Source organism: Schistocerca nitens, chromosome 6 (genome assembly GCF_023898315.1).
Source record: "Schistocerca nitens isolate TAMUIC-IGC-003100 chromosome 6, iqSchNite1.1, whole genome shotgun sequence".
Taxonomy (NCBI): domain Eukaryota; kingdom Metazoa; phylum Arthropoda; class Insecta; order Orthoptera; family Acrididae; genus Schistocerca; species Schistocerca nitens.
The window spans coordinates 42673630-42695407 of record NC_064619.1 but is presented as its reverse complement, the minus strand read 5'-3'; the positions used below and the strand labels follow the sequence as shown (position 1 = coordinate 42695407).

General features: G+C 42.2%; 1 protein-coding gene across 1 annotated transcript; it reads right to left on the bottom strand.

Moving 5' to 3' along the window:
• Positions 1-18914: 18914 nt before the first annotated feature.
• Positions 18915-20401, bottom strand: LOC126262515 (tRNA wybutosine-synthesizing protein 5-like). Its single transcript, XM_049959188.1, has 2 exons — positions 19503-20401; positions 18915-19399 (listed from the first exon to the last, which is right to left on the bottom strand). The coding sequence occupies exons 1-2, from the start codon at positions 20319-20321 to the stop codon at positions 19271-19273; spliced, it is 948 nt and encodes a 315-aa protein (XP_049815145.1). The 5' UTR covers positions 20322-20401; the 3' UTR covers positions 18915-19270.
• Positions 20402-21778: the final 1377 nt, after the last annotated feature.

Here is a 21778-nt window from a genome sequence, read left to right as displayed (position 1 = left end):
TGCTCTAGCAGATGCAGTGGACTGACCAACTTCTCATTGACTGACTGGAGTCACTGTCAAGCACACCTCCCAAGGTTTTCCAGTATCTTGTCTCAATGGACATTTTGGTCAAGAACATCTGGGCGGCTCCATCAGCATTTGAATAGTTTGGCAAGAAGGTGGAATCTTGGACCAACTATGTGAGATGTATGGAGCAGCACTTCATGACCCATGTCATCATGGGGACACCCAGTGGCATGCCTACCTCCTGGCATATGCAGGGCCTGAGATCTGCCACCTCCCGCAGCTATAACAACTGGGAGGTGGAATCCCATGTTCTCTCCTATAACAATCTGAAGGTCACTCTTTCCGTGTACTTCAAAGCCCAGAATCCATGTGGCCGCTGCAATTCATAAATTTTTTTGCTGCCACAAGGCCACCCGGCAGTCTTCCCGGGAATGGAACATGCATCTTGAAGGCTCATCCTGCGACTGGCGTTTTGTCTGTCAGAATCCTACCTGTAAACAGTCCTATGTGGCTTCCCTATGTGTGGCATCATTCTCATTCGTGCACCAGATGACGACGTGCTCTGTGTCAACCAGTTGAAACTGAAAGTTCCTTCTTTGGACACATGTCTTTCAGTCATAAGGGCATTTGAGCCATTGTTACATTCCAATGCCTCTCTCCAGGATCTGTCCTCTGTGTATGCTACGTGACCAACGTGCTGGCCATGCCCTCTTCTGTGCTTATCAGGCTGACAGAGACTCAGCTGTCAGTGCCAACTTTGCGGTTGGTCGCCGCCCATAATCGTTGCCCTCCTTTCAGTGTTGTTCTTCCCAGCATCTGCAGTGTCACAGTCCCCACTGGCGCAATAAATACACCACCTGTGGCAAAGGGGGACATGAAGATGAGATCTGTCAGTCTTCCTCCAAGATATTGGTTGATTCCACCCACTTTAATCTGTCTGATATGGGAAGGATGATGTAGCCAATGTTTTTCCCACAATTTCTTTGGTTCAGTCGGTCTTTTCACATTCCACGAGAGCCATTTATACCCTCCTGTCAATTAACAATGTGCCCCCTCAACTTTCAGGTCGATACCAGCTCATCTGTAACTATCATTGATTGGAGATCATATGTGCAGGTGGGGTCCCCACCCTTACACCCGTTCGACATCCCTCTTCGCAGTTATAGTGATGATTGTATTCTGATGTGCATCCAGTTTTTCACTTCAGTCCAGTAGTTACACTCGTTTGACATCCCTCTTCGCAGTTATAGCGATGATTATATTCTGATGTGCATCCAGTTTTTTGCTTCAGTCCAATACTACTCTATGGCACTGACAGCTCTGATTCTGGTCTGTGCTAACAACCTCTAAGGACCTTTTTAATATTTTAGGCCTGGAGGTCCATGATTCTGCTCTTTCCATCTGGTCAGTCGTGGATAACTCCTACTTACAGGAACTGATGACACAGTTTGGCTCTGTCTTTGAGCAACTGGGCACAAATCAACAGATTAACTATCAACACCAAAAAGACAGCTTCCATGAACTTCCACACAACACAAAATTCAAATTCCTCTCAGCCATCTGTCACTATAAATAACCAGTCAATAGATACCGACACTGTTTTCAAATTCCTAGGTCTGTGGGTTCAAGATAACCTGAAATGGAATACACATACAAGAAAGGTAAATGCCAGGATTTGTACTGGCTGTTATGCATTGAGTGTACTGAAAACATGTGCTAGCCTAAAAACATTAACCAGTGCATACTACGCTTACATACAAGCCCACCTAAAATATGGTGTAATATTCTGGGGAAATGCTCCAACTGCTCTGAGCACATTCAGAATCCAGAAGAGAGCAATGAGGATTATTACTGGGAGCAAACCCAGAGACTCCTGCAAACCCATCTTCAGAAAGTTGGAAATCCTTACACTGCCTTGCCTCTACATTCTTGAGACTCTAAAATTCTTCAGAAAACACATAGTGCCAACTGACCCCAGAGTCGTAAAAAATAATGAAATACATGAACACAACACCAGGAAAAACGCAAACCTGCATGTTATACGTACAAACACTCAACTGTGTAAAAAGGGAGTTTTCAACATGGGCCTCCAACTGTTCAACAATCTTCCCACTAGTATTAAGTCCATCGAAGACAACATAAAATTTAGCAAAGCCGTGAAGTCATATTTGTTGTGTCACTGTTTTTACTCTGTAAATGAATACTTAGAACAGTAATCTCGCTGTTTGTGTTAAATTGAAAACATTGAGCAATATAATACATTAGGATACTATAGGCTTACGTTAATATATGTTAACAATGTTAAATGATATTTCCGACATCTGCAACACACTGTGGACCATCAGATCACATGGAATAAATAAATAAATCCACTAAAGGCATTATTTGCTTTGAAGCTCATGTGGCCCTCCTTCCCACAGCAACGCCTAAATTCTTCAACGTGCACAACAAATGCTTTACTCTTCGGGATACACTTCACCACGAACTGCAGTGACTTCAGGATGCGAATGTCCTCATGCCAGTGCCTCACAGTCAGTGGGAATCACCGATTGTTATCATAGAAAAACCTAATGAAGCGTTGCGCATTTGGGTAGATTTCAAGCATATAGTGAATGCCCAGTCAGTAATCGACGACCCCTCATTCCCAAAGTCAACGAAGATTTCTCTCATCTGGCTGGTGGGTGCATCTTCGCCAAAATCAACCTGAAGGATCCATGTCTCCAGATACCGTTGGACGACAACTGCTGGCAGCTTCTCATCATCAATATGCCATTTGGCGTTTTTCAAGCATAATCAGTTACCTTTTGGTGACACCAGTGTGGCCAACATCTTTCTGGAACACCTAACAGGTGAGATATCAGACACAGCCAGTTATTTAGACGACATATTGGTGTCCGGCGAAGATGCCCAGGACCCGGACAACAATCTTGTTCCCTGTTCACAGTGTTCCAGCAGACCAATCTTAAGGGCAACAAAGCCAAATGTTGTTTTGAGAATCAAGTAGAATACTTAAGCCACATATTCAGTGCTGCAGGGATCAGGTTGATGCCTCAATGTGTGGATGCCATTGAGCATCTCCCTCCTCCCTCCAACACCAGCCAATTAGAGTCAGTCCTGGGACAATTAAACTGCTATCACAGGTTCATCTCTCATGCGACAGCCACGGCTGAACCCTTACATTGACTACTTTGGAAGAACATGACATGGCATTGTTCGCCTGACTGTGACAAGGCATTCTGGGCACTAAAGAAAACTTTCCCTTGCTCCATGTATCTGGAAGCCTATGATCCGACCAGACTTCAGATCTTAGCTGCTGATGCTTCCAATTACGGCCTGGATGCACTTCTGTCCCAGGTTATGGATGGTTTGGAGTGGCCCATTGCCTTTGAGTCTATGTCTTTCTCAAATGCTCAAAGGAACTACAGCCAAATTGAAAAAGGAATGTTAGCAACTATATTTGGGATCAAGAAATTCCATGATTATGTCTATCGTAGAAAGTTAATGCTACTGACTGACCATAAACCCTTTCTTCTGGTCTTTAAAATGACAGCTTCTGTCCCTACAAAAACAGCATGCCACCTTCAGCAGTGGGCTTTATTCTTGTCTATTTGTCACTACGACATTCAGCACCACTTCATATCCCACCACTTTAATGCTGATATACTTTCTCACTTACCTCTTGGGCAGCACCTGATATTCAATGAATATTCCGATGTGTGTTTCCAATTAGACAGTGCAGCAGAAGAAGCAGTCGCCAACCTGCCGTTGGACACAAGTTCATCACCTGGCACATGTCTGCTCACCCGTTCCTGCTGGAGGTTCATTGGGTAGCTGGCTGACCATTGACTGCTTCATCACCTGAGGCTGCAAGGTTACTGGTACCACCGAAACGAGTTTTCTGTTCTCCAGGCGGTTCTTCTCTTCCAGGGCAACACTGGGCAGACCAGGGTCATCATCCCCATGAACCTCTGGCAGTGGGTCCCCATTTGCTTACATGAGTGACAATGGAGGCTGGTGCTCACTAAGAGACTGGGCTGCCACCATGTCTGTTGGCGGGGCATGGACACAGATGTCACCACAATGGTTACTTCTTGTCACATGTGTCAGAGTAGTCAAGCAGTCTGCCCTTATCAGTTCCTTCCTTGACCTAATGCCTCGACCCCTTGGTCCAGTCTCCACATCTATTTCGTGGGGACATTTCTTGGGCATACCTGGCTCATCCTGGTTGACGCTGATACTGGGTTTCTGTATGTCTTGGAAATATCCAACCACCTCCATAAGGGTAACCATACAGATGCTCAACTGCATTTTTGCCATCAAAGGTTTGCCTGAGACCATTGTTAGCAATAATGGGCCCCAATTCGCATCAACAGAATTTACCACTTTTTGCTCAAACAACAGCATTGAACTTCTTCACAAGGCCCCATTCCACCCTGTTTCCAATGGCTGAGTTGAATGGTTTGTTCACACGTTTAAAATGCTGATGTCCACACTGATCTGCCACCACTCTTTAGAGACAGCATTGCCACTCTTTCTGGCATCTTATGTCAACTCCACAAGACGGGTTTACCCCTACAGCATACTTACATGGGCGTGCCCATTGGCCATTACTTTCCTTAATGCATCCTTCCCCACCTCTGTAACCCTACTGGCAGACCCTGCATCATCAATTTTCCCCCCAGGACCTAGTTTGGACACTGATTTACCCAAAAGGTCATTCTCATTGGCCCCAGGCTTTATCTCCCACCTGCTAAGGGGGGGGGGGGGGCACTGTGGAGGTTACCTTACTTACAGGCCCTGTGTGTTGTACACATATTAATCAGATGTTGTCCCACCTTGGGGAGACCCGTTTCCTGTGACTTACCTTCCTCTTCTGTTGCAGATAGCAGCTCTTTAAATCACCTGGAGCCCGAGATGCTCCCTTCACCAGGGCATGGCATCATCAGTGGGGCCTCCATCTTCACAGATCCTTGTCCATCACTGCCACCAACCACCATGGATAAGAACCCCAGCATCCCGGCTGCCCTGACCACTGACACAAGCCTTTGTCGCCAAATTTTTATTGCTTTCTGGACATTTTTGTATGCACTTTTCACATTTGTGCTTGTGAACATTTCTGTTTCAGACCCATGCTTGCCTTTTTTGTTCAGTTTATTTGTTTGTGCTGCCACATATTGATTTAGTTTTAACATTTTTTGCTTTTCTATGCAAACCCACCACCTCAAGGCCGACACACGCCTGCTTCACAATTAGTGGCACCACAATTGCAAGTGCCTTTGGCACCAAAGCTGGATTAACATGGCCTCATCAGTTACAGATGCAACAAATAATGCAGCTTACTGAGATGAGGGGTGTCATTCAAATGCAGACGGCAGCAGCCAATGAGACTTGCAATCAGATGCCACCAAATATGTTAATGACACAACTTATGCAGCCATCATTATTGCTTCTGTTTCGCCCATTTGAAGAGGATAAAGAGGACTGGGTTGATTACTTGGCTGAGTATAAAGCTCATCCATCTGCACACTAATTACTGGGTACTGTTAATCAGTCTTTTTTCTTATCAACATCTAGTGTGTCAGTCTATGAACTGTGTTCCAAACCATTTCCCACTCTGTGGCCAGAATTCATGACCTATGAGGAATTAATCCAGGTTTTGAATAAGTATTATGAAGAGAAAGTTCAGGTGGTGGCTGCCATGTTTAGATTTTTTATACTAAAGAAGTAGTATGAAAAATATATAGACAGTGGGTGACAGATTTTCAAGGGCTTACTGGGCAGTGTAAGTTTACATGACGCCATTACTCAGAATGTGGCTGATGATAAAATAAGGGAACAGATTCTCAAGTATCCCAACCCTTCCTTGCAGCAAGTTTTGCAAATTATTCTTGTGACAGTGCCGTAGATAGTTTCCAGTCAGTAAAAATTTATGCTGTAGCGCCTAGCAATAGCATTGCTCGATCACGCAAACAGGCTGCTTCCAAGTTAAGCACCCAGTGTTCCACTTGGACTCAGCATAGACAGCCACGTAAACAGTCGAACCAACATGCTACTGGCGTGAAGTCTTGCCCGTGCTAGTTCTCAGCGCATAAATGTCATTTGTGCCCACCACAAAACGCAACTTGTTTTTCATGAGCAAGAGCGGATATGTTCACGTGCTATGCTTGCAGAAAAATATGGCTCTCTCTCCTAGTATATGCCCACAGAAATCAAAATTGCTGTACACTTTGTGTATTCTGAACCAGAGTTTCTAGTGTGGAGTGGAAGTGTGGTAGTTCACAATTAAGAAATTGGTAGCCTCTCCTTTGGTGCAACACCACTGTAACAAACTCTTTATGGACCCTGTGATAGCTGGCCAAGCTATTCAGTTGCAATTAGATATGGGCGGTTCTGTTTATTTTCTCAGTCGCAATACTTATGATATTCTTGGCAAGCCCACACTGCAGACAACACACACAAAGCTTACAGCATATAATGCGCAAGACATTTCCAGTGCTCAGTTCTTGCAGCCTTCCTGCCATATACCAGAATTTGCAAAAGACTGTCACACCAGGTTTTGTGTTCACGGAATAGTGCCAATATATTTGGCCTCAATTTGTTTGATTCGTTTGGCTTGCATGTGGTAGAAAATGCATTGTCAGTTACTCATTTTGATTCAAAGGAAAGTGTTGCTCAGTTGTGTGCTGAATTTAAAGTCTCCTTTGCTGATGGCTTAGGCAAAGCTTCTAACTTTGTTACACATGTTACCATGTGCTACCACATATTGATTTAGTTTTAACATTTTTTGCTTTGCTATGGCAAACCAACCACCTCAAGGCCCACACATGCCTGCCTCACAATTAGTGGCACCACAATTGCCTCACTTCTTCAGGGCTTGCACTGTACCACACATGTTCCTTGAACAGGTTGGTCAGGAACTATCACAATGGCAGGGCAGCGGCATTGTTACACCCATCACAGCCAGTCAGTGGGCATCTCCATTAGTATTCATCAAGAAGCCTTCAGGCAAATTGCGTATGCAGACTTCAAGGCAACAGTAAACCCCCAAACAGTGATTGATTCATTTCCTTTACCTTGAGCTGATTAACTTTTTGGCCCTTTGGGAGCTGGTCGTTACTTCTCTAAGACTGATTTATGCGGTGCCTATCTCAACATCCCTTTAGACGAACAGTTACAGCAAGTATCTGTCATTAATAAGCACAAGGGTCTCTTCAAATTTCTTCATTTGACTTTCGGTAGTGCATCCACGCTGGAAATTTTCCAGTGCTATTTGGAACGGTTAACTGCTTCAGTGTCTTTGTGTACAAGTTACTTTGATGATTTAGGGGTGTCATTTCACAAGGGTGTCATTTCACACAGTTTACAAGCACCTTAGTGATTTGCGCGCAGTGTTCCAAGTGTTATGATAGGCAGGCTTTATTGTAACAGAGCCAAGTGTGTGTTCTTTCAAACTGAGACTGAATACTTAGGGCATGTAAGTAATTCTCAGGGTGTTCATCCAATGCAGTCCCACTTGCAGGCCATTCGTGACCTCCAACCTCCAGTGAATCTTACTAAATAGCAGTCAGTGCTAGAGGAGCTAACATATTGACATATTAAATCCACTTTATTCTGAATGCAGCTCAGATAGCGGTACAGTTGCACAGCCTTCACTGCAAGACTGTAGCTTTCACGTGGTCCCAGGAATGTGGCACTGTTTTTTGACAACTCAAAGACACTTTGCTCAGTGATCATTGCCATTCATTTTGATCCTTCCAAACATGTAGTCTTCACCATGGAGGCCTCTTTATATGGCACTGGTGCTGTATTCTCGCACAGGATTGGTTCTGCAGATGATCAATACCCTTTGCCTCCAAATTGCTTAACAAAGCTCAGAGCAACAATTTGCAAATAGAGAACAAGGTTCTTGCCATCATCTATGGAGTGACTCAATTTCATCAGTATTTGTGCACAAGAAAGTTCTTGGTCACTGACCACAAGCCTTGGCAGTCACTTTTCACCCCAGCCAAGCCCATTCCGAATTGCACTGCACAGAAATTGTAATGTTGGGCTCTCATCTTATCACATTACCAATATCCAATGTGAGATAAGAGTACACGCCCACATCAACCATGCCAGTGCAGTCACACTTTTGCATCTTCCTTTGGGACTGGACACAGATTTTATGTCTCAGAAGTATCTTGTTGCCACATTGATGCACAGGATTCAGACATGCTGGACAAGTTTTCATTAGATCACCGGAAGATCCCTCAGGCAATGACAGTAGATGCAGTCTTGCAGATTCTGTTGCACTATGTATGCAGTGGTTGGCCTCGCACTGTGGAACAAATTGTTAGCCCAATTGTACGCTGATACTTTGCACATTGTCTGTGCTACAACATGTCCTATTGTTATGTACTGAATCTAACAATTGTGTGTGGTGATGCCAAAGGCTCTCCAGAGACATGTTCTTAGTTTGCTTTATCAGATTCAATCGGGCATGGTCTGCACCAAACAATTAGCTTGCTGACATTGTGGTTTACCATGGACTCGCAAACAGAGCAGATGATGGCTCACTGCCATGATTGTGGGGAGCCCCTCCTCATTGATTCTTTGATTGGCCAAAGCCTGAATCACCTTGGCAGTGCTTGCATTTGTATTTTGCTATATGCTACTGGAACACTTCTTAGCTTGTAAGATGGCTTTAAGCACTCATCTACATACTTTGCCCTGATTTACAACCAGAATTAGGTATCATTTGATAGTTTGTACATCATATATATGAATGTTTAAAAAACACTGACATTGTCACATACATCTTGTACTTAGTTGTTAACACTTATTGCATGAAAGGTGATGGAGTGTCTTTATTATCAAAATGGCGTAATGAATGATTGCCTATACTAGCAGAGGTTGGAACGCCAATGGAAATGAAATGGCAGGCATAACTCAGGCCCTGGATGGAAAAGCCCTCACAGGTGTGTTGGTTCTGCTTGACACAGGAAGTAGCCAAGACAGACAGTCGGGGCACCTGAGCGCTGCAGCACAATACAGCGGTGGCCAGCTGGTATTGTAGCAGAGCCGGAAGGATAACTGGATAATACTTCGGAAACTCTGAAAATCTCGGACGCAGCAGAGAGGAACGAGTAATTGTTACCTCGCAAGTCATGCAGGCTGGGTTATTTCCAAGAATTTTTACTCTAAGAAGTGCACCATTGTATGAATTCCTAATTAACGGGGTAGGTATTTCCTCGCAAACTTTCCGCACTGGACGACAAAAGACTAAAATATGGTTGGTTGGTGTTTGGAAGAATCTGTAGAGAGGGAGAATTTCTGTGGTTTCAAGAATATGATTCGCCTTCGGCAGTTACGAGGGAGGGGAGCCGAGCATTGCTGGAAATCCAGTGGTGGAAAGAAGGTGGTCTGCATTTTGAGCGCCCGTGTTTGATGATCGCCGAGTATCAGCTTTGGTTGGTGCAGACGGACTTGCTGTTTTGCTCTCAGGAGATTTTATAGTTAGAACGGTTAGGCACTGTACTGTTGCACAGTTCTGGACTTTGCCTCCAGGAAGGGACTCATCATTGAGTAAGCAGCATTCAGGGATTGAGAGCACTACTACTGCTTATACTCACGTAAAGACGTTATCTGAATTCCATCCTTGTGGCTGGATCACAGAGAGAAAAAGACAGTATTAGATTATACTAGTCAGAGGACCACCTTCTGCTGTCCTTGTGTTTGAAAGAGTTTTTATTAGTGGCTGGAGTTCTTCCATCGTCGTAGACGTGTATGAGAACCACCACTCCGATGCACCGGACACAGTATATATGATGATATTGCTAATAGCTTCGGCATATTAGGGCTATAAAGCTAAACAGCTGTGATCATGTAAGTTTTATTTCCACTGATGTTGCACACCACTGTAGATCATCTTTGAAACCAATGTCTTCTAGTGTTTGGTATGTAGATGACGTCAGTCATCTCACGTTATTTACATTAGATCGCTTAGTAATAAAAAGGGGCATATTTGGGCAATTGATCAGTCATATTAGTTAGGAAATTCATTTGTATCTCTTTATGTCCATTGGACATTGACATACAAACAGTTGTAATATATAAAGGGGTTTGAATCTACAATATATGTATAAGCAGAAACAGCATTTATCATTTTGTAGTTACTAGTTCCCTCAATCATTCATTTATGTTTATGTTGTAATGTATATGTTAAAGAGCAAGTAGGAGGAGATAATATCACTATTAAGAGATCATAAGATCTGCTTCAGGGGGTAGTCAGACAGGGCCAAATCTTCATTTTCGCGTTCAGTATTTTCCATTGCACACATTCATTTTACACCTGCCTGGAGTAGCATTTTGGAAGCTGATTGTCGTTACCACATCTGGCAAGTTTCCTTTATGGTTCCCAAGCACTCTCTGATGACACACTGCACTCTTCAAGCCTTGCAATCGATATTTTGCCTTAAGGATCTACCAGAGCTGTTTGTGACTGACAATGGACCACAATTTGTGTCTGCAGAATTTGGAGACTTCTGTACAGCCAATGGGATTTGTCACATCAAAAGTGCGCCTTTTCATCCACAGTCCAACTTTCAAGCAGCAGATGGGCCACAGATGGGATGAAGCTTTGCTGCCCTTCTTGTCCTATCCCACCCAGCCTTGCAATGGTGCACTGCTGGCAGATTTGCTTCGTGGATGGCGACATCGCACCTCACGCCAGTTGTGGCACCACAGCGTCAGCACCTACTCTGCCCCCTCCGGTGATGTATAAACCTAATGACTCTGCCTTTTTTCCCCTCTATCTCCTCCAGGTTGTACGGAGGTCAGTGGTGCTAGGAATGATGCACTGTTGATTGCAGTTGCACATTTTTGATATAGGGTCTAGCCAGATTGCACTGGTGACACCTAAATCAACTTTGCATCTGTAAATTGCATGATGCTGCCATGATGCTCTGTTCCCAGATTCATGGCATGCCCAGATGATGCAGCCTCCATCCCTTCCGGTTACATGGGGCCCTGCATCACCAGCACCTGGCTCTGAGCCAATAGATCTGGACATTACACATCACCTGTAACCAAGCGTGGGCTTTACACCTCATCTGTTGCCATGTGGACAGCAGACGTCCACATGTGATTGTTTCCTCCATTCCGCATCTGGCCACGGGGCCGTCGCGCCGCTTCAAGATGCCATTGAAGTTTCACCACCAGAATGTCTCGCACAGTCATGGGGTGGACGGGCAAGCACTCCAACTCATTTCTCAGCTGGCATTCTGGGAAGTCCACAAGTGAAATACTGGAGCATGGACTGGAGCTTGGCACCAGGCAAAGCTTCAGGTCCTATCCCCTCATCACTTCCTTCATCCACACCTTGCATCCCGGCGTCATTGCAGCAATGGTCATTATATGATGACAGTGAGGAAGTTGGGGGGGGGGGGAGGTAGGGGGGGTGTAGTATTGTAGGTTACTGATACTGCCAGAGCCAGCACATTGCAGATTCCCCCACAGGCACTGCAAGCAGAGCTTTGAACTTCACTGCCAATGAAGAACATCTGGACCGCTGACCAATGAGCACCGCGAGGACCGTGTTATAAGTGGCGACCATCTGGGTGACAATCTTTACTGCTAATTGTAGTTCCATGCATCTAGTGAGAGTTCCTTGATGCTAGTTGGTGCCAAACATTACTCCAACTTCTTGACAATTAGCTCTACTGGCCAACCTTCAATGTATATAGGTGCATTCTGTGTCAGGCCTTGCTTATTGCAAGCCATGGCTGTAACAAGTTGTCACCATTATAGAAGTTCTTCAGAATAAGTTGAGTACAATATATTTATTCAAACTACATTTGTGTCTACTAATCTTTTGCTTGCCTGTCCAGATTCCTAAGTGACAGATCCTTTGGCCACATTCCAACCATTTGTCATTACTAATGAGGGCAGTATGGTTGGTGACACACAACACAACAGCAACAAAGTAACAGTGAAAACAGTATGTACATTGTACAGAGATATGGCCGTATTGTAATTTGATGTATTAGGGCTACATTTCGATAATATAAATTTTATGTGGCAAGGAAATTGGCATTAAGTATCAGAAAAAGAGAAAATGGGTGAATGTGAAATATACCTACATGGCGGAGAAGTATCAGAAAGAGGAGGCATCATATTATTATTCAAAATTCATGGAAGTTTTATACACAATGGCATCGTGGTGAGACATGGCATGGTAGGTCATGCAACTACTCATGTTCATTGCACTCCATGTTAACAAATTAATAAATTAAAATAATGAAGGAGAGAAATAGTCAAGTGCAATCATATTTAAATATATGTAGAATTTTATTTGTAAACTTGGCAAAAACAGCATTGTGATCCAAATGGTAGATCATGAGGTATTTCAATTTTAATGGGGCACTGACATTAATTAGAGTTCTTGGGACTGTGTGGAGGCAGGAAGCTACATTTGTCACGTCAGTGAGATGGCAGCATGCCCAAGGACACCATGTCTTCATGGTATGCTTCGGAGCGTAGTTATGAAAAATTATAGAGGACTGGCATAAGGATATAAGAAGATGCAAATGAAAGAGGGGTAGGACACAATTTCCAAGGGCAGCCATCCCTTGGCAACCAAAAGACAGACAAGTTCAAGGAATGGATGACCGAGGAAAAAAAAATAGTCCATCAGAAAAAAGCATTTTATGAGAATAATAATGAAGTGAGAATTATTTCTGAGAGAGTTTCTATATAATGTCCATTAGAGGAACCTTGTTTGACAACACAGCAGACTCAGAAGTCATTAGTAGGACCAAGAGACCATTGTTTGAGGAGAACGAGTCAGGTCTCGATTAATGTCTGAGCTAATGACAGATGACAGCCCACATTAGTTACATCATAAGCTTTGTATTTGTTCATTTCATTTTAAATATGTACAGTCACGCAGGCAGTGATTTTCATTTCTGCTTCAAAGTACATTTTTGTTGGTGACGATATCTACAGATTTAGATGGAAATAGTTTAACTGAACAAAGCTTAAGACATAACATATTTCATCACTTAACCAACTGTTGGAAAGTGGGATGAGGCTAATTATTCATTTGTATACTGGTACTGGTTCAGTGTTGCCACTGATTATCATTGATACTTGTGTGGTCAAGGCTGGAGGGGTTAGCATAGTTTGTGTCCAGGGCAAATCGTGTTATTGCTGGCAGATTCGAAAACTCCTGGATGTTCATGTATTAAGTCCCAGGTGGCAGAGCAGCAAAGTCATGGCACTGTTACATGTGAGTAACTAAATTTGATAGGATGGAACTGTTATGTCAATCGTCACTAGTTTCAGTCTCACAAGCACTCTGAATTCTGAGTGCTATTGTGTACATCTACATAGATACTCTGCAAGCCACTACATGGTGTATGGTGGAGGGTACCTTGTACCACCACTAGTCATTCCCTTTCCCGTTCCACTCGCAAATAGAGTGAGGGAAAAAGACTATCTATATGCCTCCACATTTCTTGTATCTTATCTTCGTGATACTTATGCGCAATGTATGTTGCCGGCAGTAGAATCGTTTGGTAGTCAGCTTCAAAAGCTGGTTCTCTAAATTTTCTCAATAGTGTTTCTCAAAAAGAATGTGACCTTCGCTCCAGAGATTCCCATTTGTGTTCCCAAAACATCTCAGTAACATGTATGTGTTGTTAGAACCTACCGGTAACAAATTTAGCAGCCCGCCTCTGAATTGCTTCTATGTAAATTGTATAAATGATGTAAATTCTGTACACTAACTGAGTTGGAGGTTAAAAGGCCTTGATAATGTAGCTGATTTTACCAGATCAGCTTGTTCTTCCTCTAATGGTGTAGCAACCCCTTTCCGAGCATTATAGTCACGCAAGGTTCAATTTTGTGCACAGATGGGAGTGAAGTGTGACCACAACTGCATCATAGGGAAGTACAGCTATGTTTAGCAAGTCAAGATTGTATGGCTGGACTTCAGGGACACAGTACCTGAAGGTAGGTCAGTGTTGAAATTAAGCCCTGTACCGCTGTTAGATTGCCACTTGCCACCAAATTATCTGGGGGAGGTTTCTGGAGGGCAGGTTTTAATTTGTTAACTTCAAATTGATAAAACAGTTTCATTAAATAATCAAGATAAGGTCAATCCTGTTTCAAGGGGACAAGCATCTCCACGAGTCTCGTTGGATGGTGGACTCCACTTTTAGGGCTCAGAATTGTGCAGTGGTGGAGGAAGCAGAGTGCTGGGCAGACTCAGGTGCACTCCCAGAGTGCAAGTGTGCAAATTTTAGCCATGCCTGATGTAGATGTGCATGCAATGGGTAATTCTTCACCATTTCCCTTACATGCCCTCATTGCATTCATCTTAATGACTTTGTGAAATTACAATATTGAAGTATTCCTCAAAAGCATTGTTCTGCCATTTGCCTCATTCGCACAACACCCATTCCTTTAAGAGTTCAAGGAGTGATACATTTAGTTTCTTGGCCATTTTAGGCTGATGAGATTACTTCCTCAGGATCTCACAACTACCAGTTGAAGATTTAAGTTATTCTGTCACAATCCCCATATACTGTTTGGAATTCTCATTGTGCTTCTGCAGTGAGTGGTTGTAACACACATCAGTTCTATATTACTAAAAAGCTAACCCAGCACACAGTCCCAATTCCAGGTTTTCTGTCTAAAGGCTGAATTTCAATATTCCATAGTTATCGACTGAATTTAAATTGCTATTATAATATATCCATTAATATCTACAACACTACTTTAAATGCTTAGCACAGTAAGTCAAGTATTACAGTGTAAGTATTGAGGTAACATATCTCTCAGTGTACAAATTACTCAGACTATATTCATCCAGTATTACAGAATGTGAGCATTTAGTGACTTCCAACAAACTTTACACGCAATTTAAAACATTTGCGAAACTTTTTCTCACTGATACCCCCTACAATAAGATGTAAGGAAAAAAGTAGTAGTAATAGCATAATTTAGCATGTGCTCCAACTGTTCCTTCTAGACTGATCTTTGGGCTTTTGCTTTTTTTATAGGCTCTAGCTTTTACTAACTGGCCTACATGCTTGGGAACTATTGATATCCTGTTCTTTACTACCAACATGCATGATAATTCGTCATCTGGTTGGTTAGTTGATTTGGGGGAGGGACCAAACAGCGAGGTCATTGGTCTCGTTAGATTAGGGAAGGAAGTTGGCCACCTTTCAAAGGAACCATCCCGGCATTTGCCTGAAGCAATTTAGTGAAATCACAGAAAACCTATATCAAGATGGCCGGATGTGGGTTTGAACCATCATCCTCTCGAATGTGAATCCAGTGTGCTAACCACTGCGCCACCTTGCTCAGTTTGTCGTCTGCTGAGTGAAGTAGGTCCACATACTCTATACAGACATCCACCTTTTTCCTCTGCATTTAAATAATCAGTTCCTTAACACTCTCCACAATTTGCTACTGGTGCCCTTACAGCACAGGCACCATTCACTTTGTGAACCTTAATTAGTGGTTCTACTACAGGTTCTAATAGCCCAACATTCCATAGTTTAACCCTATCTCCTGACAAATTCATTGCAGTTAACTGTGTGACCTTTCTTGTTGCATCTATACAGTGGTCACTTCTTGTTCTACTTGCATAACTTTACACATCAACCTGTTTTACTATTTTCCAACTTTTAGTTCTTTACGTAATTGTAGTCATAATCTAGCTTCCCCTGTCTGAACTAATCTGAAGAACATCCTCAGTCTAACCATGTTCCATGGTAATGGGGATAAAAGTGGAGAACAGAACCAGTGGCATACTTACATATTGTCAGCACTTGCTGTGAGGTACAACCATCTCGTGTAACTGAAGAAATCATGAAAAATAGTAAAGTATTTGCGGCAACCAATAATATTAATCAAATTGCTGCTTGCATTAGGAGTAACAATTAGCAGTGAAATGTGACTCTTGTTGAATTTGTTTCCTCCAAACATATTCGAAGAGGTAACTACGAAAATATTTCTTTCATTGTCGTGCGCCATACAGGAACCATTTAATGGCAGACCTCATGACCTCTATAGTATTTGTATGGGCACCTGTCTTCGGATCCCTGACAAGTCAATTTGTGATTGATGGTAAGCTGTTGGAAATCTTTGTTTTTTAGACATTTGTATGTAGAGAAACTGTCTGCTATTACTGTTGTCCATAGCAAAATAATCTCTTTTGTAATTTTTAAAAGAATAGCTTCTGAAAGTCTTAGCAAAACATACAGAAACAAAATTCGGGTTTGGGTGGGTGGGGTACTTCACTTGTATGTTATGTATCTTGTTGCATACCACCAAACACCTATGTTATTGTTTTTTTGTTCCCTCTCCTAAGCTACTACTTGCCAAACTGAGATTTGTTGATCTCCCCAATCTGACTGGCACCACCATGTTTCTCATTCTGTTTCAGTGACGACTTCCATACACTTCTCTACAAAATTGTCGTCAGTCCACCATAGTTTGCTTGGCCAAATCCAGTTCCCAGTGCAGAAATTTTAATTTACATTCATAAACCCATAAATATGTAAGCAAAATGATACTAAGTTTCATTTTGCTTCCAGAAAACCAAGAATCCTTTCTGGTAGAACACTTTTAATATTGGTAGCTACTGCTGCATTTCCAGATGATTCCATCCACACAAACCTTTGACTCCGCAAGAGCCATTTCACTGTCACATTTGATATATTTTCATGTCTGCAATTAATTCACAAGACAAACACAGAGAATGACATCACCAGGCAGAACTAAACCACTTAAATCATTTCACTTTATAGAATTTGCTGCAATAGTCACATAATATTTATCTTGAAACTCACGAATACACACCAATAAACAGCAAACAAGACAATGGTTAATTTCAGTGCTAGAAATTTATTGCCTCTCTTCTCACCTCTGGTTACGTGAAAGTATCATCCCACTGGGTATGCGAAACTAACATGTTGCCAACCTATGAGCAGTGCATAAGCACTGCATTGACTGCTGCTGGCCTGATCTAGACTTTTAAAAAATGTCATGAACTGTTCTTTATTTCACCATATTAAGGGTATAATGAACTGAGTGTTCCTTTCATATTTTACTCTCCCCTAAACAATTCTAATGTGAAAAAAAAAAAAAGAAAAAGAACTGCAGCAGCTTGGAACACTACATTGGGCTGACAGAAATGATATGTGAAATTTATTCTCACCTACTACTTACCCTCCACAATTTCGTCATAAACCTTCCACATGAAGATAACTAGTTCAAAGGACAATACCACGTAAGCTTACTGAATTGACATATGAAAAGATTTTACTTTTAATGATGTTCAAACATATGCACTACTTGGGTCAACTGAACTTACCAGTACTGGATGTCAGTTTCATCCCATAACATGATGATATGGCCTGTGACAGACAGAAAGAGAACAGAATGTTGACTTTTTTTGTCTAAGCTTATATTAGCTTTTTGAACGTGTGTTTTGTGGTGACAGAATGATCTGTAAGGTAGCCTAATTAGGGCAAAGTGTCAAGATTCCACCCGCCTGCTTTGAACCATGTCGTAACTGTGCTGTGTAACATCACTGAGGCATGATGCGTTTAAAATACATTGTTTTTGCAGATGATGTGTGTGAGTAAGCGGTGGCACGCTCTAGTGTGGGATGTCTATGTTTCTGAATTGTTTGTGAGAGATATTAGGAGCTATGTTGGTCAAATGAAATATTTGATTCCAAATGTGCATAAATTTTTTTGTTTGGTTTATTCTCAAGGATTTTGTGTGTTATTTTTCAGTTTTGTTTGATTTGGAATGGTGACATCCTTGCTCACTTAACTTGTCCCATTCCTAAACCCCTACTTCCCACAGTTGTCCTGTTAGTTTCATTTAATTGCTGAACCGAAAAATTTTGCATCATTTATACGTTTGCTTGCAGGTGTATTAGTGAAGTTATGGTCACCATATTGTAAATGCTAGAAATAGGGGGGGCGGGGGGTCCGCCATGTTGATGACATCATGGGTCACAGCAGATTTGGTGAAATCACACTTCCATATTGCTCGAAGCTAGGTTTGAAGATGAAAGTATGACTGAGTTGGTGAAGCCAATGAATGTAAATAAGAAAACTTACATGTGGTGCCATACTGATCTGTAGTAAAACCTGAGGTCCAGGATAGGTTGAAAGGTGACCGTTTGTGAACTGGTGAAGTTGAGTGACTGGATGTGAATTGGTGAAATGGGGTATACTGCCAGTTGGCAGAGTGATATTGAACACTTCAGTAAATCCCATTATTTGGTCAAGAGTATTATACGACACATTTATGTCGATTGTTGTATTGTTCTTGGTTCAAAAGACGTGTCCCACCTCAAAATCATGGCTAATGACAGACTTACCAGTAGCATAGCCCACTTTGAATATTAGGTTGGAAGATGATATGTTAAGAGTGATCAAACACAAATATGAATAATAAGGGCTATTTTTACAGATTGATGTGCAGTATAGCCCTATGTCCATATTTTGTGCTCTTTTCTTGATAAAGAACAAACTACATGGTAAATTCAGAAAAAAGCTGAGCCATATAATACGCAATGCCTGAAAATATTTTGGTGCACATTATATACATATGTTGCACAAGTATGAAAAATATGAGTGGGGAGGAGGAAGCCAACTATGTAACTCTCACTCTCTTCCTGTATCTCATGAACTACCCCTTGTACAGTAGTGTTGAATAAAGAAATATGAAACTTCTGCAGCTGCCATTAACCACACCCACAACGAATTTTTTCAGATATATTCAGGATGCTGAGAACCATGTCTTCAAAATCATCATATTATTGTGGGCATATTCGCATGTTCCTTATGGTATGGAGCAATATTTAATTTTTCTGTAAATCAGTAAATGATTACTGGTTAGTGAAAACAGTTAATGTACTTGCAGCGATAATCAGCATAGTACCCGCATACTTTGTATGCATGATCTTGATCCACAGTGATTACAGTGCAAAAGCCTTAACCCTTAACAAAATAGTGATAAAACTGAACAAATGGTATATCTTAATTAAATTGAGTAGTCTTAAAAATTTAAGTGTCTGATTTGACAGTTAACTGTAAGAACACAATGAAATAATTGATGGTAGGACTTTGTCAGTTTTATTTTCTCAGTTTACTTTCCATCAGTTATATTTTCTCAGTTTACTATATTTATAAATTTGTCCTCAAGAATGACTGATCGTCACACTCATGGTGTCACTGGAGTGACTTCAAGTCTATATTTTGTCTTCCTGTCCGCATAGTTTGTTCTCAAGAATGGCTATCATTCTCCTGCAGTAGAAATCCCTGTATTCACCAGGCAAAGTTTCCAATAATTTTGTGGCATTCTCAGTCATCTGTATGGCCTGCAAAATAGTCAAGTAATAGAAATTCCTATATCTGCATCCCTACTTTATCTTAATGATAACAAACTGATGCTGATTAAATACATGTTTCAAACACTCTTACCCTTGCTGCAGGAATGTGGTCTTTATTTCCATATACATCTTTCTTATCATACAGTTCTTCTGGCAAATGTTTCCAGAACACATTTACTGCAATCCCATTGTCTAATGCTAATGTATTGTGAAACCAAAGTGCTGGAATAAAAATAATATCTCCTGATTCCATAATGCATTCGTGTCTAAGAACACTGGAAAACTTTGGGAACTCTGAGGCGTCAGGATTGTCAATATCCAATACTCGCGATTTATCACCCACCAAGTACATGCTTAAAGCTTCTGATGGTTTAAACAAGGCAATTCTTTTCCGGCCACGAACTTGTATAAGGATATTATCCATGACATCATAATGTGTCCACAACTGAACATTTTTTGAACCAATCCGAAGTACACTAGAAAAGAATGCCTCATCTTTAAAGAAATGAGGAATTTTTAGATCAGCAGCAATAAATGGAAACTGCTTTCGAATATCGGCAATTTCACGGCCTCTAGGATCAAGTCCAAGAGATCTCAAATAATAATACTCGTTCGGACTCAGAAAGAAAGCCTTACTTGTACCTGACACTCTTTCTAAAAGTTCATTGAAAGGTAATGTTTTGTATACGAAGTTTTTATTTATGAAATCCAACTTTTCATGTTGGCTGACATGAACTTTTACATCGAGCGCACCAATTTTTTCCGATAAATATTCAGTAGTCCATTTAGCGGTACATTCACCGATGTCAATTCCACGCAATAATGCCGGTTCACGTCTGTTCCATATGGAATTAATAAATAATTCAGGAGTAACGTCTGTATATATAGGCACTTCTTTGTATTTAACCATGTTTCCCCATCAGCATTAGATCATAACAGAGTGCCGTCGACAGTGATGAGTGAATACTGAATAACACACCTCGTGCAAAGCTCATCAAACAGGAAGAAATAATCCAGTGAGTTTCGATCACTACATATACCACATTGAGCGTCAGCGGCGTGCAAACGTTCAGTATTAATTGACAGTAATTGAAGCACTATCACTAATGTTGAGAAAAGCTGTCAGTTGACAACGCAGCGCAACAAGGTTAAGATGTAGAACACACAAAAGATAGTGTGTGCTGCAGTTACATTAGCTACTGCTTGCAAGCAACAGAAAAGAACGAAAAAGAAGGAATGTATCCAAGAGCGGTTGAAAAAAGGGGCGACTGGTAACATGTTAATTTACCGCGTGAAATCAGAACCACTGACGCGAAATGTTTCATAAATTATTTGCCGATGAGTCCTGTATTATAAAAGTTACTAATTTTGATAAAAGAGAAAACACAGAAGCAGAATACATTAATGAGAGAGTCAATCTCAGTCGGTAAGAGATTAGGAGTAACTCTGAAATTTCTGGTGACAGGCAGGTAACTCGAATGCTCGAAGTTTACAATAATTCTGTATAGATAATATCAGCAAGCGCAATTAGTAAAATTCTATGGAAACCTGGGAAGCAATTATTGCGGCTTGTGGTGGCGTAGCTTCTCTGACAGGAGAAAAGCAAGGTCACTGCCCCTGGAAGCAAGAAGAGTTAGTACGCCCCAAGGACAATAAATAAGGGTACGTTCTGTACGCTTGTAACGATTACACGAGTTATTTATGTTTTGCTCAGTACTAAATAGTGCGGAAATTATATCTTTCCCGGTGTAACATCAAGCGCCGGCACGTCGGCCTGGAGCAGAACAACCAAGAAGGCTGTGATACGATGTGAGCCAATAGTACGCTGACTAGGACCGCACCAAGATAGGAGCGGCACCTATACGAAGAGAATATAAGCGCCACTCGGCACTTGAAGAGCCATTTCGAGGGTTGGATTCTGTTACTTCCTCATCGAGGACTCGCACTGCCTGGGCTACTCTCAGGATATATCTTCGACGTGGAAGAGCCTCACCCTTTCCTTGCCCGTGTTGTCTGCACGCCATCACTACTGCTCGCCGTCCGGTCCTCCCCGCCGCCGCCGCCTGGTCGCCACCTGCCGGTGCTCGCCGCCGCCGCCGCCGCCGTCTTCGCCCCCCCCCCCCTCTCGCGCGACGCCACCATGTCCCAACCCACCACCACTATCATTTTCACCTCTCCCTCCGCTGCTCCAACCACCATCACATGGAGCTCATCCTCCATCCCCCTTCCCGTCCTTCCTTCTCTCCCTGTCCACCCCACCCCTGTGCCATTTTCGGCTGTAACTACTCCCAACTCGCCCTCCCTTATCACTGTCGCCCCATCGACATCTACCGACTTTCCGCCGCTCCCTGCACCGCCTCTGACAAG